General features: G+C 37.8%; 1 protein-coding gene across 1 annotated transcript; it reads left to right on the top strand.

Annotated features, from left to right (window-relative positions):
* The first annotated feature begins 4598 nt into the window (after window positions 1-4598).
* On the top strand, window positions 4599-15764 carry LOC140145076 (uncharacterized). The gene is made up of 5 exons (XM_072166861.1): window positions 4599-4632; window positions 13488-13670; window positions 14445-14730; window positions 15211-15274; window positions 15585-15764. The coding sequence occupies exons 1-5, from the start codon at window positions 4599-4601 to the stop codon at window positions 15762-15764; spliced, it is 747 nt and encodes a 248-aa protein (XP_072022962.1).
* Window positions 15765-20019: the final 4255 nt, after the last annotated feature.

The raw sequence follows: 20019 nt of genomic DNA, 5'->3' as shown, positions 1-20019 counted from the left end.
CGCATCTTGTACGCCAATTTTACTGGAATCAGTTGACTGATTGCGAAGAAATGAGCGATTACATAACGCATGCCTCAATTCACTTCATTCCAAGTTTGAAAGAGAGATCATTCAACACAATGCGCACTAGTGGTTAACACTGTCATTGGGCTTCATATTTTGTTCGGTGAAATCCTTTTCGTGTTTTTTGAACAATCTGTTTCTTTCAAAACATCTAATTTTTTGGTTCAAATTTGAAAACCTGCACGATATTGAATATGAAAGCTTGCATGTAAGATGATGCTCGGTACTTGTAAATATTCTTTTTTCGTTCATGTTGATATTAATGTTGCATAAGCTAGCTTAAAAAATTCTCACACACATTAATGTTTTTGGAATATTTCCAAGAAATTGTAATGCAAAACATTAATGTTGCATGGTATCAAAAATCACACGTAAAACTGCAAGCACTTGATCATAATGATTGTCATTCTTGGCACAAATGTTCTTTGGAAAGTTAAAATATAACATTTTTGCACAATCTAAAGAATTCAAGTTAGAAAGCTTCCAAACTGTTATTAATCTACAGTGAAAGCATGAAACATATAACACCGTCGGATTATAAAATAGATAATGTGGACTAAATTTAATGAGATACACAAACTTTAGGAAGCGGTGAGCGAGTATGAAAAAGCGCATGCTGATCGAACTTGGAATGAACTGCATTGATGCTCGCATTATGTAATAGTTAATTTCTTCGCAACCAGTCAACCGAATCAAATAAAATGTTCGTATGCAATGCACAATGAAATAGGCTATGCGCTACATTTTAAATTTTTTGATTCTAATGTATATTTCTCGACTTACGTTCAATTTTATTCACTCGGTAATTTTTTCAGGGACCTACTGTACAATATATTCTGTAGTAAATCGATCGAATGACGGTGATTGTTCAGTTATTATATGCTTGATAAAATTAAACTGTCTGACAAGCTAGTATTCTCCTCCGCCGTCAGTGTGATTCCAGACACTCCACCTACTGTGTTGCGAAGGTGGAGGAGACTAAAGCTGTATTGACGAACACGCATGCGTTAAAAAATATGTAGCTTAGGTCGAACAATAGCGTGACGTAGTTTCCGGTATTGTTCCTATGCACTTTCACCCTCCTGGTTCAATGAAAGTTCATACTAAACCCAGCACCTACGGACATGTGCAGGCTTATGAAGATGTTAACCTTGCATGCATGCTTTATACCTAATTCGTTTATTTACACACGCCACACGAGAAGCATATTCGAAAGGCTAACTTCGGGCGACATCGCAGTAGATGCTGGTAGGTGCAAGTATGAATACAACATCATCCAAGTGTATAGTCCCTTATCATGATCTTTAGGTCCGAGAAGTGTTAAATTTTGTTAATGATGTCCTATAGACCACTTGCCATGTGACGTTATTGCCCGGCAGTATGCGCGCGCATTATGGCATTTTCCATTGTTCTTTGCCCTGCAGTGTGCTTACGCATCGTAGTCTGCTAAGGGCACGTGCATTTTAATTCGCCCGCCACATTTCATATAGTACAGGAAAGCCATTGAACCATGGAGCTATTAAGAATGGAGAGGCAATAGATTATGTAACGCATTGTACACTTGTGCCGATTTGAAATCTGAGAAGCTATTCAACGAAAGGAACATTTTGTTTGGTACAAAGGGCTTCCACCATTAAATCGGTAAGCTGACCAGACAGTGTATTAACGCTTTACCTAGCAGACTACAGTCGTGTTCACACAGTCGGATTTAAGTCGTTTAATACCGGTAATAAGTCACTAATACCGGTTATAAATCGCTTATTACCGGTAATAACTCACTTATATCCGACTGTGTGAACACAACTTACTGTCAATAAGTGATCAAACGAAAGTCGCGTGAAAGCGCTTACTATAACGAAAAGTACCTTTTGTTGTTATACCACTCAAGGGTGTAATTGAGTAGCCGTAAGCTCAAAAGGCACACATTAGCCGTTGATGCAGTTCGTTGTCACCCCACTGACTGTAGGTGCTTCATTTAAATAAATTGAATGCGCTTGCTGAATGATTACATATCAAGGCTGCCATGTCTGCATGTCTATTACTGTATAATGGTAATAGCTACGTATAGGCCTACATGTAACATATAATAAGTATACCGGTATAGGCCTATATTAAAATTGTTTCACAAATTGACATTTTATTTTATTTTAAGAAGGAGAATGTCATAAACAGTGGCGTACTGAAGTGGGGGGGGGGGCATCTTTTTGTGAGAGGTCTTGGGAGGGGATGAGGGAGGAAGAGGTGGAGGAGGGGACATGAAGAATGAGAGGGGGCTGGAGGAAGAGAGAAAGAGGGACAAAAAGTATGAGGGGATGGAGAAGGGAAGGGAGATAAGTAGAGGGAGTGATACTTTAGCAAGGAAAGAATAAGTACAGAGACAGGAAAAGAAAGGAATAACAAATAAATGTAGGCCTTATAACAATTATTATAGAAACTAAACACAGCCCCCCCCCCACAAAGGCCTAACACTAACAGCACTATAGGCAGCCATTCGATGATGTCAATGCCTTTATGCGTTACGTATTTAAAACGCCCAGTCAGATGTATTTTACACCTGCCAAGCACAAATCACCCAATTTCGAAAATTGGACGTTGAATGTACACTCTCATGAATATTGATGGGCAACATTTTCCAATATGTCAGCGCTCAAATCGGACACAATAAAACAATAGACCATTCAGTGCGCAGTGTGGCGGCTCGTTCGACCATATCGACAGATGAGTCCCTCGCCTTTGTTGATAAATAGTGATGTAAAGTGGTCTATATATATACGTCAGGGGAGAATTATGGCAGGAGGGTGAAAGTGCATATAGGAACAATGCCAAAAACTACGTCACGCCGGTCACGCTATTGTTCGACTTAAACTACATCATTCGCCATTTTGTAAATATTAACGCATGATCGTTGCTTTGAAGTTTCCACCGGATAGTCTGTGGATAGCGCAAGAGCATGCCTTGACCATGCGCAAAAAAATGAATATCATGAAGATGTTTAAGATTGATTCTTAGATGTTTCAAAAATTACCGTCATATTGCATAGATTCATCAAAGAATGGTTTGAAGTACTTACCTTATTTAGTAATTTTAGAAAATCGGGAGAATTTTACAAAATCAATGTTTTTACCTGTCGGTATTACAACTCGTGAAACACATTAGTGATGTGCCTGGGTGACCTAATCTACTAACCTTTAACGTTTCCTCTATGAACTCTAACCCTCCTGCAATATGGCGCCTATTGTCTAGAGTTAAACTACATCATTCGGTGTGTTACGTAATAGCTACGATGCCTATCCCTTTATATCCCTGATTATGGTATGCCACATCATCCGCAGTAGGCATATAATTACAATGTCATTAAATACTTGGACAAGTATCCAGAATCAATGGCCTTTTGACAGCAACGGTTGAGTATACATTATCTAAACGCTGGATAAATAGACAGATTTGCGCTACAGCCACGCACACAGAATATTTTGTTTACTCCGCAGCAAGTATTACAAATGCAAGCGTGTATCAGTACGACGGCAACTTCGTGACCTCTTTTGTTCGACAGAAAATTTATACGGGTTGGTGAACACGAGTTACGTAACGCAATGTTGCAATTTTAGCCGGCAAACACGTTTTATCAAAATAGCTCCAGAAATGGAAGATACGGGTCGTATATTGCTCCATTTATGTACCCTAACCTCATATAAGATATCAAACATTGTGTAAAGCAACAAATAACTTGTAAAAGTTGAATTAAATGGACAATAAAGAATCTTGAACATGTCCAAAGTAGCTCGGAAAATGAGAAAAATTGCATGTCACAAACACAAAAATGTTCATATCATCAAGCAAGAAAAAGCGCCGGAATCAAAAATGGGTGTCATGTTATAGAATAACTAAAGTGAGCTTGCCTGAAAATTTCATCAATTTTGGTTGGGGTATATGTTTAGTCGTATATTGAACACGTTGAAATGTTTATCTTTGTGCGTGACTACTGTCACGGAATATATTGTAAGGCCGATCGATGTTTTTCCTGCAAAGAAACTTGCATTGTCAATTGTCCATTGTTGGTTATTTACCTTGAAAATATACTCCCAACGTTTAAACAATTTTAAAGTGAGCATCGGTTTGTGTTACATTATTTGGACGGTGTTAATTTATTCCAGAAATAGAATTCACGAGTGAGCCATGAGTGGGAATAACATTGCTATTATTACCGTATCTATCAAATCACTGGTATGGCTTGGTGGAAATACCGGGGGTAAATTAAAAATTTGGTTCGATCTTGGTTCGAACTCCGCTAGCACCTCTCTTTGATTTTTGATTTTATTTTAACTCATTTTTTTAATCCTAGTTTGCATATTTTTATTAAATTTGAAGTTTTGTTATTCCAAAAATTATAACAATATTTATAATACTAGAGCGGTTCTCGGGTTGCGCGGTTTTCGTCATACGCGGTTGGTGTGTAAGGTTGTTGGGTGATGGTATGGTAGTGGTTGTGTTTAGATGTGAGTTTCTTTTCAGAACCCTGTATGGGCGAAGCCTGGATGGTGGATGGGGAGTGTGGGGTGATCAAAGAAGGTAATAATATGGAAATGTAATAGGCCGCACGGCTGTGTAATGTTTATGTTTTACACGATGCCCAGAGCACGGGTTGGGATATGGGATATCCCCTCGTGGTGTCGAGTTCGAGGTGTTGGTATTGCTTTACCAAAACAACCCGAGCCGTGCCAGTGGTGGAAGTTCAGTTTGTATGTATAGACAGTTTCCTAGCAATATTGACTGTACCCACCAAGTTTCATGCCCATACGACAGATGTTAGTCATTTGACCTCAGATGACCCCTAAGTGACCTTGGATTACCCCCAAAATGACCTTCCAAACATTTGACTCTTAATGTTGACTGTACTCACCAAATGTCATGCTGTTATGTCAGTTTTTAGTAATTTGACATCAGATGACCCCTGGGTGACCTCGGATGACACCGAAATGACCTTCCAATAATTTGAATCTAAATGTTGACTATACCCACCAAGTTTCGAGCCCATATAACAGTTTTTAGTAATTTGACCTCAAATGCCCCCGGGTGACCTCGGATGACCCCGAAATGAGCTTCCAAAATTTTACTCTAAGTGTTGACTATACCCACCAAGTTTCGTGCCATTATGACAGTTTTTTAGTCATTTGACCTCAGATGAACCCTGGGTGACCTTGGATGACCCCGAAATCTATTCAGCTCTACAAATACAACTGACCAAGTTTAGGCGATACACCATGTTGTTAAAACCCCTGTAGATCCTATAAGGGAACAAACCAAAAGATCGATGACGTCCTATAAACGTAACTAGTTTCATTTCTCAGCCGACCCCCTCCCTCCCTGCCAGAAACGTAATAATGAAATGTTGAAAATTTTGACATAATAATAATAATGACACATTCTTCAGACCGATGGTTTTGTACAAACGTAATTGAGTATTTTTACCCCCTCACCCCTAAACGAAACTAGTTTCGTTTATAGGACGTCATTGATCTTTTGGTTTGTTCCCTAATACTCGGCATCATCGAACATGTTGACTGCCAAACTTCATCACAACATAAACTTCGAAAACGATCCATTCATATTTATTGATACCTTCTGTTTGTATCAATTGCCAGTGAGCAAAATACACGTGCTCTGTTCACTATACACAGCAAGGTATAGGTAGCTATGTGCACGATATTACAACCTCTACCTTGCTGCATTTGATTTGCAGTTCTGACATGACATCTGGCCTGCGCCGGTTTAACAACCAGGTCAGACCTTTGGTGCGGGGCTAGACAGGGATGACAGAATGCTGTGTCGTCATAAATTAAATAAAATGTATTACTTTTGGTAAACAAGGGTTGTCTGAGAAGAAAAAATGTGGAAAGGTGAAAAGCAAAATGAAAAAAAAGAGAAGAAAAACAGAAGGGGAAAATGGGGAGAAACGGGAGGGAAATTATGATTTCCTTTCTCCATGCTCAAAATTAAATGTTGAGATTAAAGCTCGTTGGAAAGGGTGTGCCCGAGTGATTGCGTATTAAAACAAACGTTAACAAACAAAAACAAAATTCCCTGAATTGTTATGCCAAAATAAAAATAAAATAATCTTGTACATTTTTGGCTCTATGTAAAGTTTGGAAGGATTTTTGTTTCTCAAAAAAGAAAAAAATCTGGGGTCATAATGAGTCAAAAGATGTGTTTTATACAGTAAATGAAGTAAAAATTATGATGCGCAGTGATTATGCCACGTTATTAAATTTCTAATTTTAATATTTCGTCTTTTTGTCAAAATTCAAAAAGTATTTAGTTTTGTTTGGTTGTGGCGGTAAAATACCCAAACAATTCTTTCAGGGACACCCTGTATATAGCATGTTTGTAAATTGTACTACAGTATCGATGTTATTGAAGGTCACTGGTAAATAAACACTTGATAGTCTGTGCCTCGGGCCAGACTGTATGTGGCTATCACGATGTTTGTTCGGATCACCCGACACAAATTGGCTGTGTAGGAGACTAGGTCTGTGCAAACAAATTAACGACTTTATAGCGGGCGCGAGTGTTTCCAAAAAGCAACACAAAAGCAAACAAAAAATACACCCATTGCCCGCTATTTACCGTATGAAATGAACGACTCTAATCATGTACCGCACGACATGAACGACTCTAATCAGCTGCGGCAATTCCCCAATGGTGGATAGGCCTATACTATACACGTATTCTTATTCGTGCATTTGACGGACTTGGGTGTTTTTGTTTTTGTTAAATATCTCCTCTCCTGAACACATATTATTATAGAAAATCTATCTACTTCTTCATTCGATTACATACTATATACCCTGCAACTTTCAATGCCAAAATAAAAAAAATTAATCTTGTAAATTTTTGGCTCTATGTAAAGTTTGGAAGGATTTTTATTTCTCAAGAAAGAAAAAAAATCTGGGGTCATAATGAGTCAAAAGATGTGTTTTATACAGTAAATGAAGTAAAAATTATGATGCGCAGTGATTATGCCACGTTATTAAATTTCTAATCTTAATATTTCGTCTTTTTGTCAAAATTCAAAAAGTATTTAGTTTGGTTTAGTTGTGGCGTTAAAATACCCAAACAATTAAGTTTCTGACGAAACAGTTCTTTCAGGGACACCCTGTATATAGCATGTTTGTACATTGTACTACAGTATCGATTTTATTGAAGGTCACTGGTAAATAATAAATAATAATAATAATAATAATAATAATAATAATAATAATAATAATAATAATAATAATAATAATAAATGTACACTTAATAAAGCGCCGGTATCCGTCGCGAGACGCTCATGGCGCTTTGCAAAAAAAAAAAAAAAAACCAATGTACAATGATACAAACATATTATAACAATTAATAACAAAAACAGTTCATCAGTGTTGTATAGTTCATGATATGCAAAGAGTCAATTAAAAGCATTTTGTAACAAATGTGTTTTCAAATTTGTTTTGAAACTACACAAGCTCTTGGCAGAGCGAACCGAAAATGGCAGATTGTTCCAAATGTTTGCAGCTGAAACATGAAATGATCTGCTGCCCCACTGGTTTCTGGCAACTGTTTCTTGAAGAAGTCCTTTTGTAGTAGAACGGAGATTACGAGTTGGTGAATACATTTCTACAAGTTCATTTAAATATGCTGGAGCTGATTTATACAAGATTTTGTAGACAAACAATGCTATTTTAAATGTGATTCTTTGTTCAACTGGAAGCCAATGCAAGTCATGTAAAACAGGTGTAATGTGCTCACGTGGTTTTGTGTACGTTATAAGTCTGGCAGCAATGTTTTGAATTCTCTGTAGTCTGTGCAGTTGGGTCTTTGTGATGCCATGCAACAGAGAGTTGCCAATGTCTATCTTGGATGTTATGAAGGCATGTACCATCATTTCAGCAGTCTCCCTGTTTACATGTCTACGAATACGACCTATGTTTCGAATAGACGCATATGCGGCTCTACACACTGTTGTGATATGGTATTCCATAGAAAGGGATGAGTCAAAAATAACACCCAGGTTTCGAACCTCTGATGATGGGATTACATTAGCATTTCCTACCCTGATATGTGCAACATGGACTTTTGCAGTTTGATATTTTGAACCAATAACCATGAACTCTGTTTTGTCATCATTCAAATAAACACTTGATAGTCTGTGCCTCGGGCCAGACTGTATGTGGCTATCACGATGTTTGTTCGGATCGCCCGACACAAATTGGCTGTGTAGGAGACTAGGTCTGTGCAAACAAATTAACGACTTTATAGCGGGCGCGAGTGTTTCCAAAAAGCAACACAAAAGCAAACAAAAATACACCCATTGCCCGCTATTTACCGTACGAAATGAACGACTCTAATCATGTACCGCACGAAATGAACGACTCTAATCAGCTGCGGCAATTCCCCAATGGTGGATAGGCCTATACTATACACGTATTCTTATTCGTGCATTTGACGGACTTGGGTGTTTTTGTTTTTGTTAAATATCTCCTCTCCTGAACACATATTATTATAAAAAATCTATCTACTTCTTCATTCGATTACATACTATATACCCTGCAACTTTCAATCTATACAGTGGCTAGATAAACCCTTAAACGTGCGAACAAATATTGCAAAACAAAATTAAAGTATGGCTCTCCGCCTATGGCTCCGCCCATACAATTAATAAATAACTGTCAGGAAGGTTTTTACATTACATTTGAAGCAGTAGTAACGAGATAAAATGAAAGAAAGCACCTAATATCTTGACCGCTTAACTGTGGTGTTCTATGGGGGATTAAATAAGACATCAAAGTTAGTTGCTCTATCTGGAAAACGAACTTGGCTGATTCCAATTAGGTGTAATCTGAGGTGTAAGTTGGACATTGTGTAAAAATGACAAATATGCCAAAATATTAGGTTTAAAATTCGTGCTTCTCGTGATTTAATATGTATGCATAAAAGCTCATAAAATATGTTGTCGATAGGGGAGGGGTCTAGTCCAATTAAAAAATCGTGAAAATCTGTGTTGATGTTCCTTTATTTGATAATCCTACTCCGAGTATATAATCTTGAACTTAAAAATTACTTAAGTTTGACATGCTTTATTTGAAACTATTTCATATTGAAAGCTACTGAACTTAAAGGCAATTTTAAAAAAAGATATCAAATCGAATGTAGGATTAGGCCCAAATATGAAATACTTAGCAACGAGAAATAAATCATGAAAAAGGCGGGCCTTCAAGCTGACATTCATTAGGCTTATATTATTAAAGACAAAAGGGAGAGAAAAAAGAAAGAAAAACGAACTGAAAAATTCTAAGAATAACATGATGGGAATCGAACTCTCAACCTTCCGCACTGAAGACCTTCGCTCTGTCCACTAAGCCATCGCATCTTGTTCTTGCAACGGGTATTATTGTGCTATCTTATTTCTCGTTCAACATGTCACGGTATCTCACTCAACAACAGTCTTTTTAAAACTGCTTGTACTTCAGTTAAATGAGATGATACTACCCTCTTTGACGACTACAATATTTTGTTACACAATAGAGTATTTTGCATTAATAAAATATATAACAATAGACGTTTTTAATTGCTATATTGATCAATATAACATGCATAATAGACAGCGCCGGCTGGGATCCATTTCGTGAAGCATCGTGACACTTGCAACGTGCGCGTACGACACGAGGACTCAAAGAACACAACTTTTCAACCTACGACTAGGTTGTTCCACCGCTCATTTTCGCTGAAAATTTAATACAAGCTCTGGTTAATTAATGTTTATCATAACAGAAAAGCATTAGACCGGCGTTTCCTCCAAGCTGTAGATATAACCATTTTAGTGATCATGACATGCATTTTCTCTCATTTTTTAGGCTACTTCGCGCTCCAAAAGCATTCATTTTTTCCACAATAAATCAACTTTTACACGTTATTCTTTGCCTTATACTCATGTTTCATATCTTATATGGGCTCAATATGGAAATGAAGGGAGGAACGACCCGTGTATTCCATTTGTTTGAAGTTTTCTGAAAAACCATATTTGCCACCTGATTTTCAACATTGCGTTACGTAACAGCAGAGGTCACGCCGGTAAAAATTACCGGAAGTGAGCTAAGTTGCTGTCGTACTGGTATTAAACATGTTTAACGCCAATTGGAAATATCACAAAAGTATAGTGACCAATACTTTGCAATTCAGAATCGTATACTACATTAAATTGACTTGTTCCCACAAATTATTCTTTACACGATTGATAGATTTCCGTAGTTGATATCAGAACCTTCAACCATCATACAGGTATTTCGTTATTTTCTATACACCTTTTGCAACCTGGAAGGCGTATGTGGAAATGGTAACTGTATCTTAATAGGCCTATGATGTAAAAGGAATATATAATATATTTATCACATCAAGAAGAATATATATCACAAACCATCCTACTCCCACATTGCACTTGAAGCAGGCCTAATCAGGTGGATGTCAGTTCATAAGAGCAATGTCGGGGATTATAGATCACAATTTTTCAATCGATGGGGAGAGATGAGGTCCCACCAGGTCCGACCGAGTCTCCTACACAGGTTACGCTCCCTGTGGAGGGCGGAACCAAACTATGCTGATGTGGAGACTAAGCTAGTTTGCGTCGGTCTGATACTCGTCTATCCTCGTTTTTGACCATGCGCAGATCTGGCTGGTCAGGAAGATATTTAATATCCCGAATTTATAATATGCCTACCAGTTCCACCGTATAACCGATTTGCTAGAGAATATTTGTTACCATGTTTAATAAATTCGTATTAATCGTATAATAAAAAATACGGACTTGGCTACTAAGCATGTCGGGAAGGATATGACGGTATGCTGACCTGGGTCAATATGTTCTGGGCAGATGAGGTCCCACCAATTGCCTACGACCTTGTGTGCGATCATGTGTGATAGGCAATTCCCGATAATAATAGAGGTTCCCTGGCCTAATATGATACAGGCCTACGGAAAAATACGTGCTTGGCTGAGCCTCGCATGATGAAGGTCATTATGATTTATCGTCTACCCACAGAGAACCTATTCTTGAGAGGGCACTCTATTCACGTGGTTTCTTTTCCAACGCTAAAAGATCACGAATTTTGGTGGTTTGCAAATGAAAAGTGTCCGCACTATCGATTGATTACGTAACTGTTATGAATAATTTATTAGGTTTTTCAATGCAATCGCCTCCAAAGAGCTTTTAATAGAAATAGAGTCGCAATAGATTATATAATCTTTTGTTCGTTTGATGCCGATTAGAAGTTGCGACAGGCTATTCATAAAAGTGGTACCATTGTTTCGAAGAAAGGGGTTCCGCCATTAAATTGGTCACTGATCCGGCATCATATTAACGCTCTACGCAACAGGCGAGTATCAATAAGTGACCACGCTACAGTCATGTGTAAGGGCAGTCATGTGTAAAGTGGTACCATTGTATTCATGTATCCCAAATGTGTGCTTGTGTGGGTCTGAAGATTATAAGGAGGCTTTAGCTGTCGATGCCATCATCTTTACCACCCACCTGACGATAGGCGTTTCATTTAAATAAATTGAATGCTCTTGGTGATCGATAACACATTAGAATGTATGAAGGCTGCCATGTCCAGTCCATATATCTGTATTACACTATAATGGTAATCGCTATACGTATACATGTAAGTATAAGTATAGGCCTATGAAGGTTGTTTTGAAGAAATTTCCATTTAATCTTATTTTAAGAAGGAGATTGGTATAGAAATAGTGGCGTACCCAAAGAGGGGAGGGGGTTGGGGAGGGGCAGATTCACATCTGTGAGAAGTTTTGGGAGGGGAGGAGGGAGGGAGAGGGGAGGAGGGGATATGGAGAATGAGAGAGGGCTGGAGGAAGGGAGAATTAAAAATATATAATAAAGACAAGTAGATAAATAGAAATATAAGGAAAATGATGGGAATGAGAGAGGGAGGGTGATAGGGGACAATGAGAGCGAGGGAGTGATAAAGTGTAGGTCTAGGAAAGAATAAGTACAGAGAAGGGAAAATAAAGGAATGATGAATACATTTAATAATAATTATTAGGCCTATATAATAACTAAACACATAACAGCACTGGGCAGCCATTCGACGATGTCAATGCCTTTATTCGTTACGTAATTAAAACGCCCAGTCAGATGTATTTCACACCTACCAAACACAACTCACCCAATTTCGCAAAATGGACGTTGAATGTACACTCTCATGAATATTGATTGGCAACATTTTCCAATATGTCAGCGCTCTAATCGGAAACAATAGAACAATAGACCCTGCAGAGCGTTGATCGCCTCGACCCATTAATACATATTATCTGTATTATCAAAGTACTTAGAATAGCAATCCGGTGAGTTACTCCCCAATACTGATAGAGTTTTAATGGCGTTTCTACTCTCCATACACAGTTGAACAAATACAATAGATGAAGGTCAACACGTATGACCTCCTATGTGACATGTTATATGTGATGCACAAAAACCTGAATATCATAAAGATCAGTATTCGTTTGTGCATATGAACTGCACGTTTACGTTGCTAAATATTACTCACTATATATTATGACAAATATTGGTATTATGACAATACGGTATATACATTGTATATAAAACGACCTGCTATCATGGCGTCAGGTCAATGTTCATCATATCCCGTATGTTTCTTAAAATTCACTCATATTTGAGACAAATTGCTGTGCCCATTTTATAGGTGCACAGGTAGATCCGTGTTGTTTTTAATTTTCATTTCTTTTTAATGAAAGAATTAAGGTTTTCCACTGCACGGTGGCCACAAGGGTGATACTAATTTTAATGCTATATTTTCAAAACGAATACGTGTTCCCGATTGGCTCTATAGCGATTTCACAGAAAAGGTATTTCTAGTACAATGCAGCGTCGGACTCTGGCTGAGAGCGTAGCCTAAGTCATTATAGACTCCAATAATGGCTCTCCATACACAAATGAACAAACACAAAGGAGGGTAGTCTCCTCCGTGGCCAGCTTGATTTCGATGGAGCGAAACCAAATTGGCTGCGGAGGAGACGGGTAATTTTGCCATGCAAATGAGCTGAGTATCTTTGAAAAGACCAGTATTGTATTCAATATATGATTGCAGACATACACAGATGATGAGTGTAACCTGTTTGTAGTGCAGCGCGATATGTTCAAAATTGTTTTCTCCAATTGCTATGGCAATTAATCCAATTAATTACGTAACTTCGCCAGCGTATAGAAGCAAAAGTACCGTAATTAAACTCTACAACTTTATAACTTTATAATTATTTGGTACCAGTAAAAAAATCCAAATTGCTGTGACATCCTCTTGTGCTTAGTTCACATTGAGTTTTATTTTATCATGCTGTTTACACAATTCCTTTTTCCACAGCAGTTTATAATTATTTGTACAACTATTCCACAAGCCTGTCATACACACCCCACACAAATTTAACCATTTTCTTTCTTGTTGTTATTAGTTTGCTTGACCATTTCTTTGATGTCTACGGCATGGGGGAGCGTTCTGTCCAGTTGTCTTGCGATAACTGTTCTGGACGGAATAAGAACCGGTATAGCATTCATATCTACATACTAACAAAGTATGATGTTTTGCATAACTTTTATTTTGCATAAAGAAACACCGCGCGATGTGTGTTGTAAGGGTGCATACCACCAAAGTAATGTCCCTCATCATTTATTAGACATTAGGATAAACATCCCTGAAAACAGAAACATACAGTCATGCAGCGTACACTTAAGTGTGAAACATGTGTTTGAACCTGAGGTATACTAGTCTCAGGTTTGAACAAGAACACTAATTTATGCAGGATACACCCCATGCAGCCTACGCCTATACGGTAGGTCTGACCAAACACGGAGAAGCTGAAGGTCACTCTGTTATTTATCTTCTACCTGACCAGCATGCAAATCCCTCAGAATTTAGACAACCGCAGGTCAAGGCCGTTTAGGCCCTATGTGTTGTTCGGTATCGGCCGCTTTAGGGGCAGAATGGATCCATACGGTCACTGTTCTAATATTATCTACTTTCAAAGAATAACTTGATTTTATATTATGTAGCCTAATACTTTAAGATTGTGGAGACAGATACAGATATTGCTAATTCATTTGTTACATACACAGTCCGCTATATTTTGCCTTTTAAAATATAAGTTACCAATTATTGTGACATGCGCCCTTATTCACAAACACGAACTGCACGGGGTTTCCCAGCAAAACTTGTATTTTTTCATAGTGACCGTAAAGTATGATATTTTGCATATGCAAAACTACCTATTTTGCCGAAGTATGTAGTTTTGCATATGCAAAACTACATACTTTTGGAAAGTAGGCATAATTAAATCAATAACTCTAAACTTTATGTTGGCTGAACATACAAAATTGCTGCCCGATGGATGTTTCGGCCTCATCAAGCAGCGATTTCGTGTGACCAAGGTTAGCTGTCTTGATGACATGTGTGATGTGGTGTCAGCAAGTGCCAGAATTGCCCAGACCAATCTTCCACAGCTTGTTGGTAAAGAAGATGGTACTCCAGTGGTAGTACAGAGAGCGTGGGATACCCACCTGGAGCCCTATTCATCAGCTGTTAAGGAAATCTTGGCCTACCACCATTTTCGGTAAATATTAATCTCTCTTCAACATTATTTTCTTTGGCCCATGCATGAACCTGATATCCCTCAATTTAATGAGTTATTGTCATTAACATTGCTAAAAAACAACAGGCTGGGTAACCAAACCTTTTGCTATAGAAGGCTGTATTATTTTTCTCACATAGGTTCATGCACTGAGTAAAAACTGTAAATTGATTTTTCTCAAGTTAGTGTCTTTGTGGGATATTATAGGTTCATGCATGGGGCCACAGATTTTTAAGTTTGTTTATGAAAATGTTACAACTGGATAGTGGCACAATTGTGGCATACGCATGCACAAGAAAAGATTCTTGGAACCCTTAATAATTATACAAATGTAAATGTTATTAATGGTCTAGTGAAGTTACTGATGATTTTACTGTGCACAATGGCTGTATTGTAAATTAACATGTATTTTTTTGTACTGTAGAAATAATCAATGTGATTTTACTATTTCCAATGTTGCAGGTTTGGTGCAGATACACCAGGCAAGGTATTTGTAAGGCAGTTCGTGGACTCACCAGAAGTTGAGGTGACAATCCTGAAGAAGGACTTACCCCCCCCATGGATAAGCCACCAGGCCTAAGCGCAGAGCGGAAGCAGTACCTCTATGACAGAATCAGACGATTTTGCTCTCCAGAAGCTCAAGATAAGGTAAGGCCTAAAAAATAATGTTTGTTTGGCGTAACCCTAAAAGTAGGTCCGACCCTAGACTTTTTTTTTATGTTTGCAGGCTTAAGATTTATTGTCATTGTAATGTTAAAACTTTAATTTTGTTTTTGTTTTTGTGTGGAGTACATCACAATGCAGGATGATAAGCGGATAACCAGTTCCCAGTGCAGGTGGGTTCTGGTAGCAGTGGACATGAACGTATTATCCGCCAGCGTGAGGAAGATCCTCTTCCAGAAGCACAACATCCACGACTCATGCAGCTGAGCACTGGCAGAGGGCGAGAACGAGGTAGAGGACAAAGGAAGGTGGCTGGACGAGGAAGAGGACATGGCAGAGGCCTGGATAAATGAAAGAAAAGAACTGGTTTAGACTATACTCAATAGCTACATGTATCTCCACAAGCAACTTTAGGTTCCACTTCAGCATAATAATTATGAAAGATTGTGTACTGCTCATATAAGCAGAAATTCATGAATCTCCAAAATACAAAGATGGGGTGGTACTGTCATTGATTGCTAGATCGTGTGGCCCATTAGAACTATGTGTAAATTTATTTGGGCAAAATTAATTGTGGCCATGGACATGGGCATGTATGGATGGACACAGACAGCATGGACATCAATTGTACTTCTTTGTAGGTGGTAACTAAATTAAAAGGTTTCACTGTAGAAAGTCGCACGTAGTCCCAGATTTGGCGTTTAGTAATCACATGCAGTATAATGCACACGGTCAGAAAGGCGTCTCTGATTGCAAAATAGCGTTAAACATTTGCCGCTTGCTCGAGTTCTGTCAGCATTAAATATTTACCACTTTTACATGCTCACGTTCTGTGATTCCTAGAACAGTGTCCTAGATGCGTGCAAAATTATTTATTCAGCCTGGTTTTTTTTTGGTAGGCCTACTTTTTGCCCAATTTCACATGCATTTTTTTTCAGTTTTATTTTTAGGAAAATAGTCTCATGCCTATAAACAGTTTGCCACATTTTGAATGTGCTTGTATTTTGTGCAATTTATAATGCTCTAAAAAGTAATCCATTTTTGTATGGTTTTAGAGAAATTGCTGCATCCTGTGATGATAATTTTTTAGTACAATAATGTATTAGAAACAAGCCTTTTTTCTCTTTAAGGCCATATTTGACAACTTTTTGTGGTGCTTAGGGACCGTTCACAAACACTTGTAAGTGGGGGCCTGATGCAAAAATTTTTTATCGCGAACATTTTGTGGGGCCCCCTTTACAGACCTCAAAAATTTCAGCCCTCCCCCTTTTTGACATTAAAATTATCGGTCAACCCCATAGAAAAGCATATAAACTCAATTTTCCTAGAAAAAGTTTTGGCAATTTTTCAGCCCCCCCTTAGGAGGGTCAAAAATTTCAGGGCCCCCTTTTGCATCAGGCCCCCCTTACAAGTGTTTGTGAATGGTCCCTTACTCTTTGAAATAACATTTTCATTATTGAGAATATCAATACCTCAACAACTCAGATTGTCAATTATGTCTCTTTCATAATCGTGAAAAATTAGTGATTAATTATTGCCTACCAGAAAAAAAAATCTTTTATGGCTACAATTTTAAAGGTTAGTTTGCAATAAAACTGAACCAAAACACTCTTTCAATATCTCAAACATTGATAACTCACTCAGTTTTTTTATAAGATTAATTTTGAATGTTTGTTCGGCCTACAATTGGTAAAAATAAGTTGGTTTTTGTTACCATGCTCATCAAAATTCCAAGTTACGCTGGCGATATTCACATAAGCGCGGCAATTACTTATTACATGACATGCAACTATCGCAACTAATTATTGCACCCAACTGAGTGCATGCCATTATGTATCAATACACAATGTACATACTGCAGTTACTGTCCATTTTCCTATACACAATACACAGTGCTCTGACCATTGACGCGCGACCTTTACAAATAGTGTATGTTAGAAGTATATTGCATTTGCCTAGTTAACATCACTGTGTAAAAAATAACCGGCCAATATTTAAACTATTCTCCAAACTTCTAGCAAATATATTTCTCTTACATGACCTAAAATTACAGCTAGGTTAGATGTTCAGAAATAGTCGCACTTTCGTAGCTCATAGCTAGCCAACTCCTCGTGTTAATTGAATGGAGATTTGACCGAAAATATTGAGCTATATTGGTAACGGACCGCTCCGTTCTGAAGGATGCCACAAAAAAACGGTACAAGCTACATTTAATCTATTCTAAGAAATTCTAGAAAATATAGTTTTGTAACATGTCCTAAATTTTTAGCTAATTTAGGTGTTTGGAAATAGTCGCACTTTTGTGTTTTAGGAAGGATATGTAAACGACAGATAACACCAAAAATATGAAGAAATTATTTCCAAACCGTGTTAAGTCAACAATCATTATGTTGCTCATTTTCAAGAATGCTGGTTAACAAAAAGCAGGCCATTGTCTCATTTCGTGAACAAAGGTCCACATACCATTGTTTCCTTGCCTTTCCTTTATAATCAGTTACCCAACTGAAGCTGTATTATAGCACCTCATAGCGATACCGCACATATAAAACAGACACATGTGCACAACCAGAGAAGATCCGATTTAATCAGTTGAGCTGTTTCAATGAGTGTTATCTTGGTTTAATAGCTTTTAATGGGGTTCAAGTCCTGCAAAGGTCGAGATGAATTCTACTGTAGACATGACTGCATCATGAAATGAGTTCAAAGTTTTTGTGAATTATAAGCCGAACTACAATGTAATTATAAGTCGTGTTTTTTTAAAGTACGGTAGTTCTCTCAAACGCTATCTCATGATTCAAATGGTTAGGCAGGACAATAGGAAACCACATGACCAAAACCAAAACTAAAACTAAACATTTGAAATGAGGCAATCGAACTTATTCTTTCTACCTTTTGTTAAAAAACGAACTTTTGTGTCAGTCAGTTTCGGTTTGGGTTTCAGTTTCTTATAAGTGGTGTGAAGAAAAAAATATTTGGTTTGAAGTTGCCTACTCTAAGTATACAAAATAAATGTTTAAATTTCGCAGTGCAATATTCACGAGGAGAGAAATCGAGCATGGTAATCTACATTGAAAGACGCGGTTTACAAAATCGAATAAGCCTAGGTTATTTCACCTGTGAAAAAATCTAGAACATCGAAATATTTGCATTCGACATTACAAAAGGGGCCACTATTGTAATTGTATAGGTGCTATAAAATCGATTCATGTCCTTAATCCCATGTACCAGAATCGATGGAAGGCCATTATATGACCTCTAATAAAATAATGACTTTTACTGAAGCATTTTTTTACTGCAATGAAAGTGAAAGTGGAAGAGAGCATTGAAAGTGAAAGAGAAGGGGGAGGCGATCAGAGCTCGAGATGAAGATATCGAATGAGGAGGGGGGAGAAGGAATCAATTAGGGAATAGGTGGTAGGAGGGGATCCCCCCCCCTCTTAAAGAGGTATGGGTTGTGCTTCCCGGGGATAATAAACAAATTAATAATCAAATCATCTCCATGCATCGCTTATGTTTCATACAAACAAACAAAGTCCCCGCCCCATCCCATCCTTCAATATACGTGCATGTATATGATTTCTAGGCCTAGAACTCGTGAGTGTTAGCTCGAGATACTCTAGCTAAAATACAGGTTTACATTTACTATCTTACATTATCTTGCTGTATTTCAGCTAGAGCTCCAAACGACAAGCTTCCGGGTTTTTTTGGAGAACAATACTGTTACGTAAGATGAAGAAGAAACCCGCCTCGGAGCCCGCCCTACTCATTATTCCATTGTACTTATTGCAATTTGCCTCCACACATTACGTAATCAACACAAAGATTTTGTGAGGATTCGTGAGTGAATAAGAAATTGATAGTGGAGGATACGAAGGACACGCCGATTGTTAGTTGTCAATCATGAATTGCCGCAACGTATTAATATTTTACTGCATGACATTCCGCAAACACCAAGACAAATTATGCCGTATTTTTCCAAAGATCATCTCATATAAGTAAGCTGAATGCGATCTGTACTTTTGTAACATTCCGATCGCTTTTGATCACCTATTATCGGCGAATTTGCTTGAAAACACGTGAGTTCATGTTGTGTAAACATAATTAGCATAGACACAAATGAAATTACGATGCAATACAATGCAATTTGAATGCGCAGCAGATCTATAGAAATAACTTTGCCCGGTTTTATGCAGAATTAGACCCTGTCTGGTGAGTGTTATATGCCACCTTCGACTAAGAGCATCAACTGTCGTCCGCGGGATAGATTTCCGATATCAATCATGATACTAATTATGTTAGCACAATAGGCTATTGTATACTTCTAGTTATATACCCTATACGCTGACGAAGTTACGTAATTAATCGGATTAATTACCATAGCAATAGGTGAAAACAATTTTGAACATATCGCGCTGCACTACAAGCAGGTTACACTCATCACCTGTGTATGTCTGCAATCATAGATTGAATACAATACTGGTCTTTTCAAAGATACTAATCTTACAGGTGCAAGTAATCAGCATGACACGGTTCAATGAAGAGGTACCGTGTGAACGTATCAGTGCAGCGCGGTATATTCAAAAATTGTTTTCACCTATTGCTATGGTA

The sequence above is a fragment of the Amphiura filiformis genome, unplaced genomic scaffold (genome assembly GCF_039555335.1).
Source record: "Amphiura filiformis unplaced genomic scaffold, Afil_fr2py scaffold_128, whole genome shotgun sequence".
NCBI classification, from domain to species: Eukaryota; Metazoa; Echinodermata; class Ophiuroidea; order Amphilepidida; family Amphiuridae; genus Amphiura; species Amphiura filiformis.
This window is presented reverse-complemented; position numbering and strand designations above follow the sequence as displayed.

What these genes read in the sequence shown, in the direction of transcription:
- LOC140145076 (XM_072166861.1), top strand. Translation starts at nt 4,599, where the DNA reads ATGGTGGATGGGGAGTGTGGGGTGATCAAAGAAG. An exon ending in GTGTGGGGTGATCAAAGAAG is followed by an intron (nt 4,633 to 13,487) that starts GTAATAATATGG and finishes CTTTTTCCACAG; the next exon opens with CAGTTTATAATTATTTGTAC. An exon ending in TTGGCCTACCACCATTTTCG is followed by an intron (nt 14,731 to 15,210) that starts GTAAATATTAAT and finishes CCAATGTTGCAG; the next exon opens with GTTTGGTGCAGATACACCAG.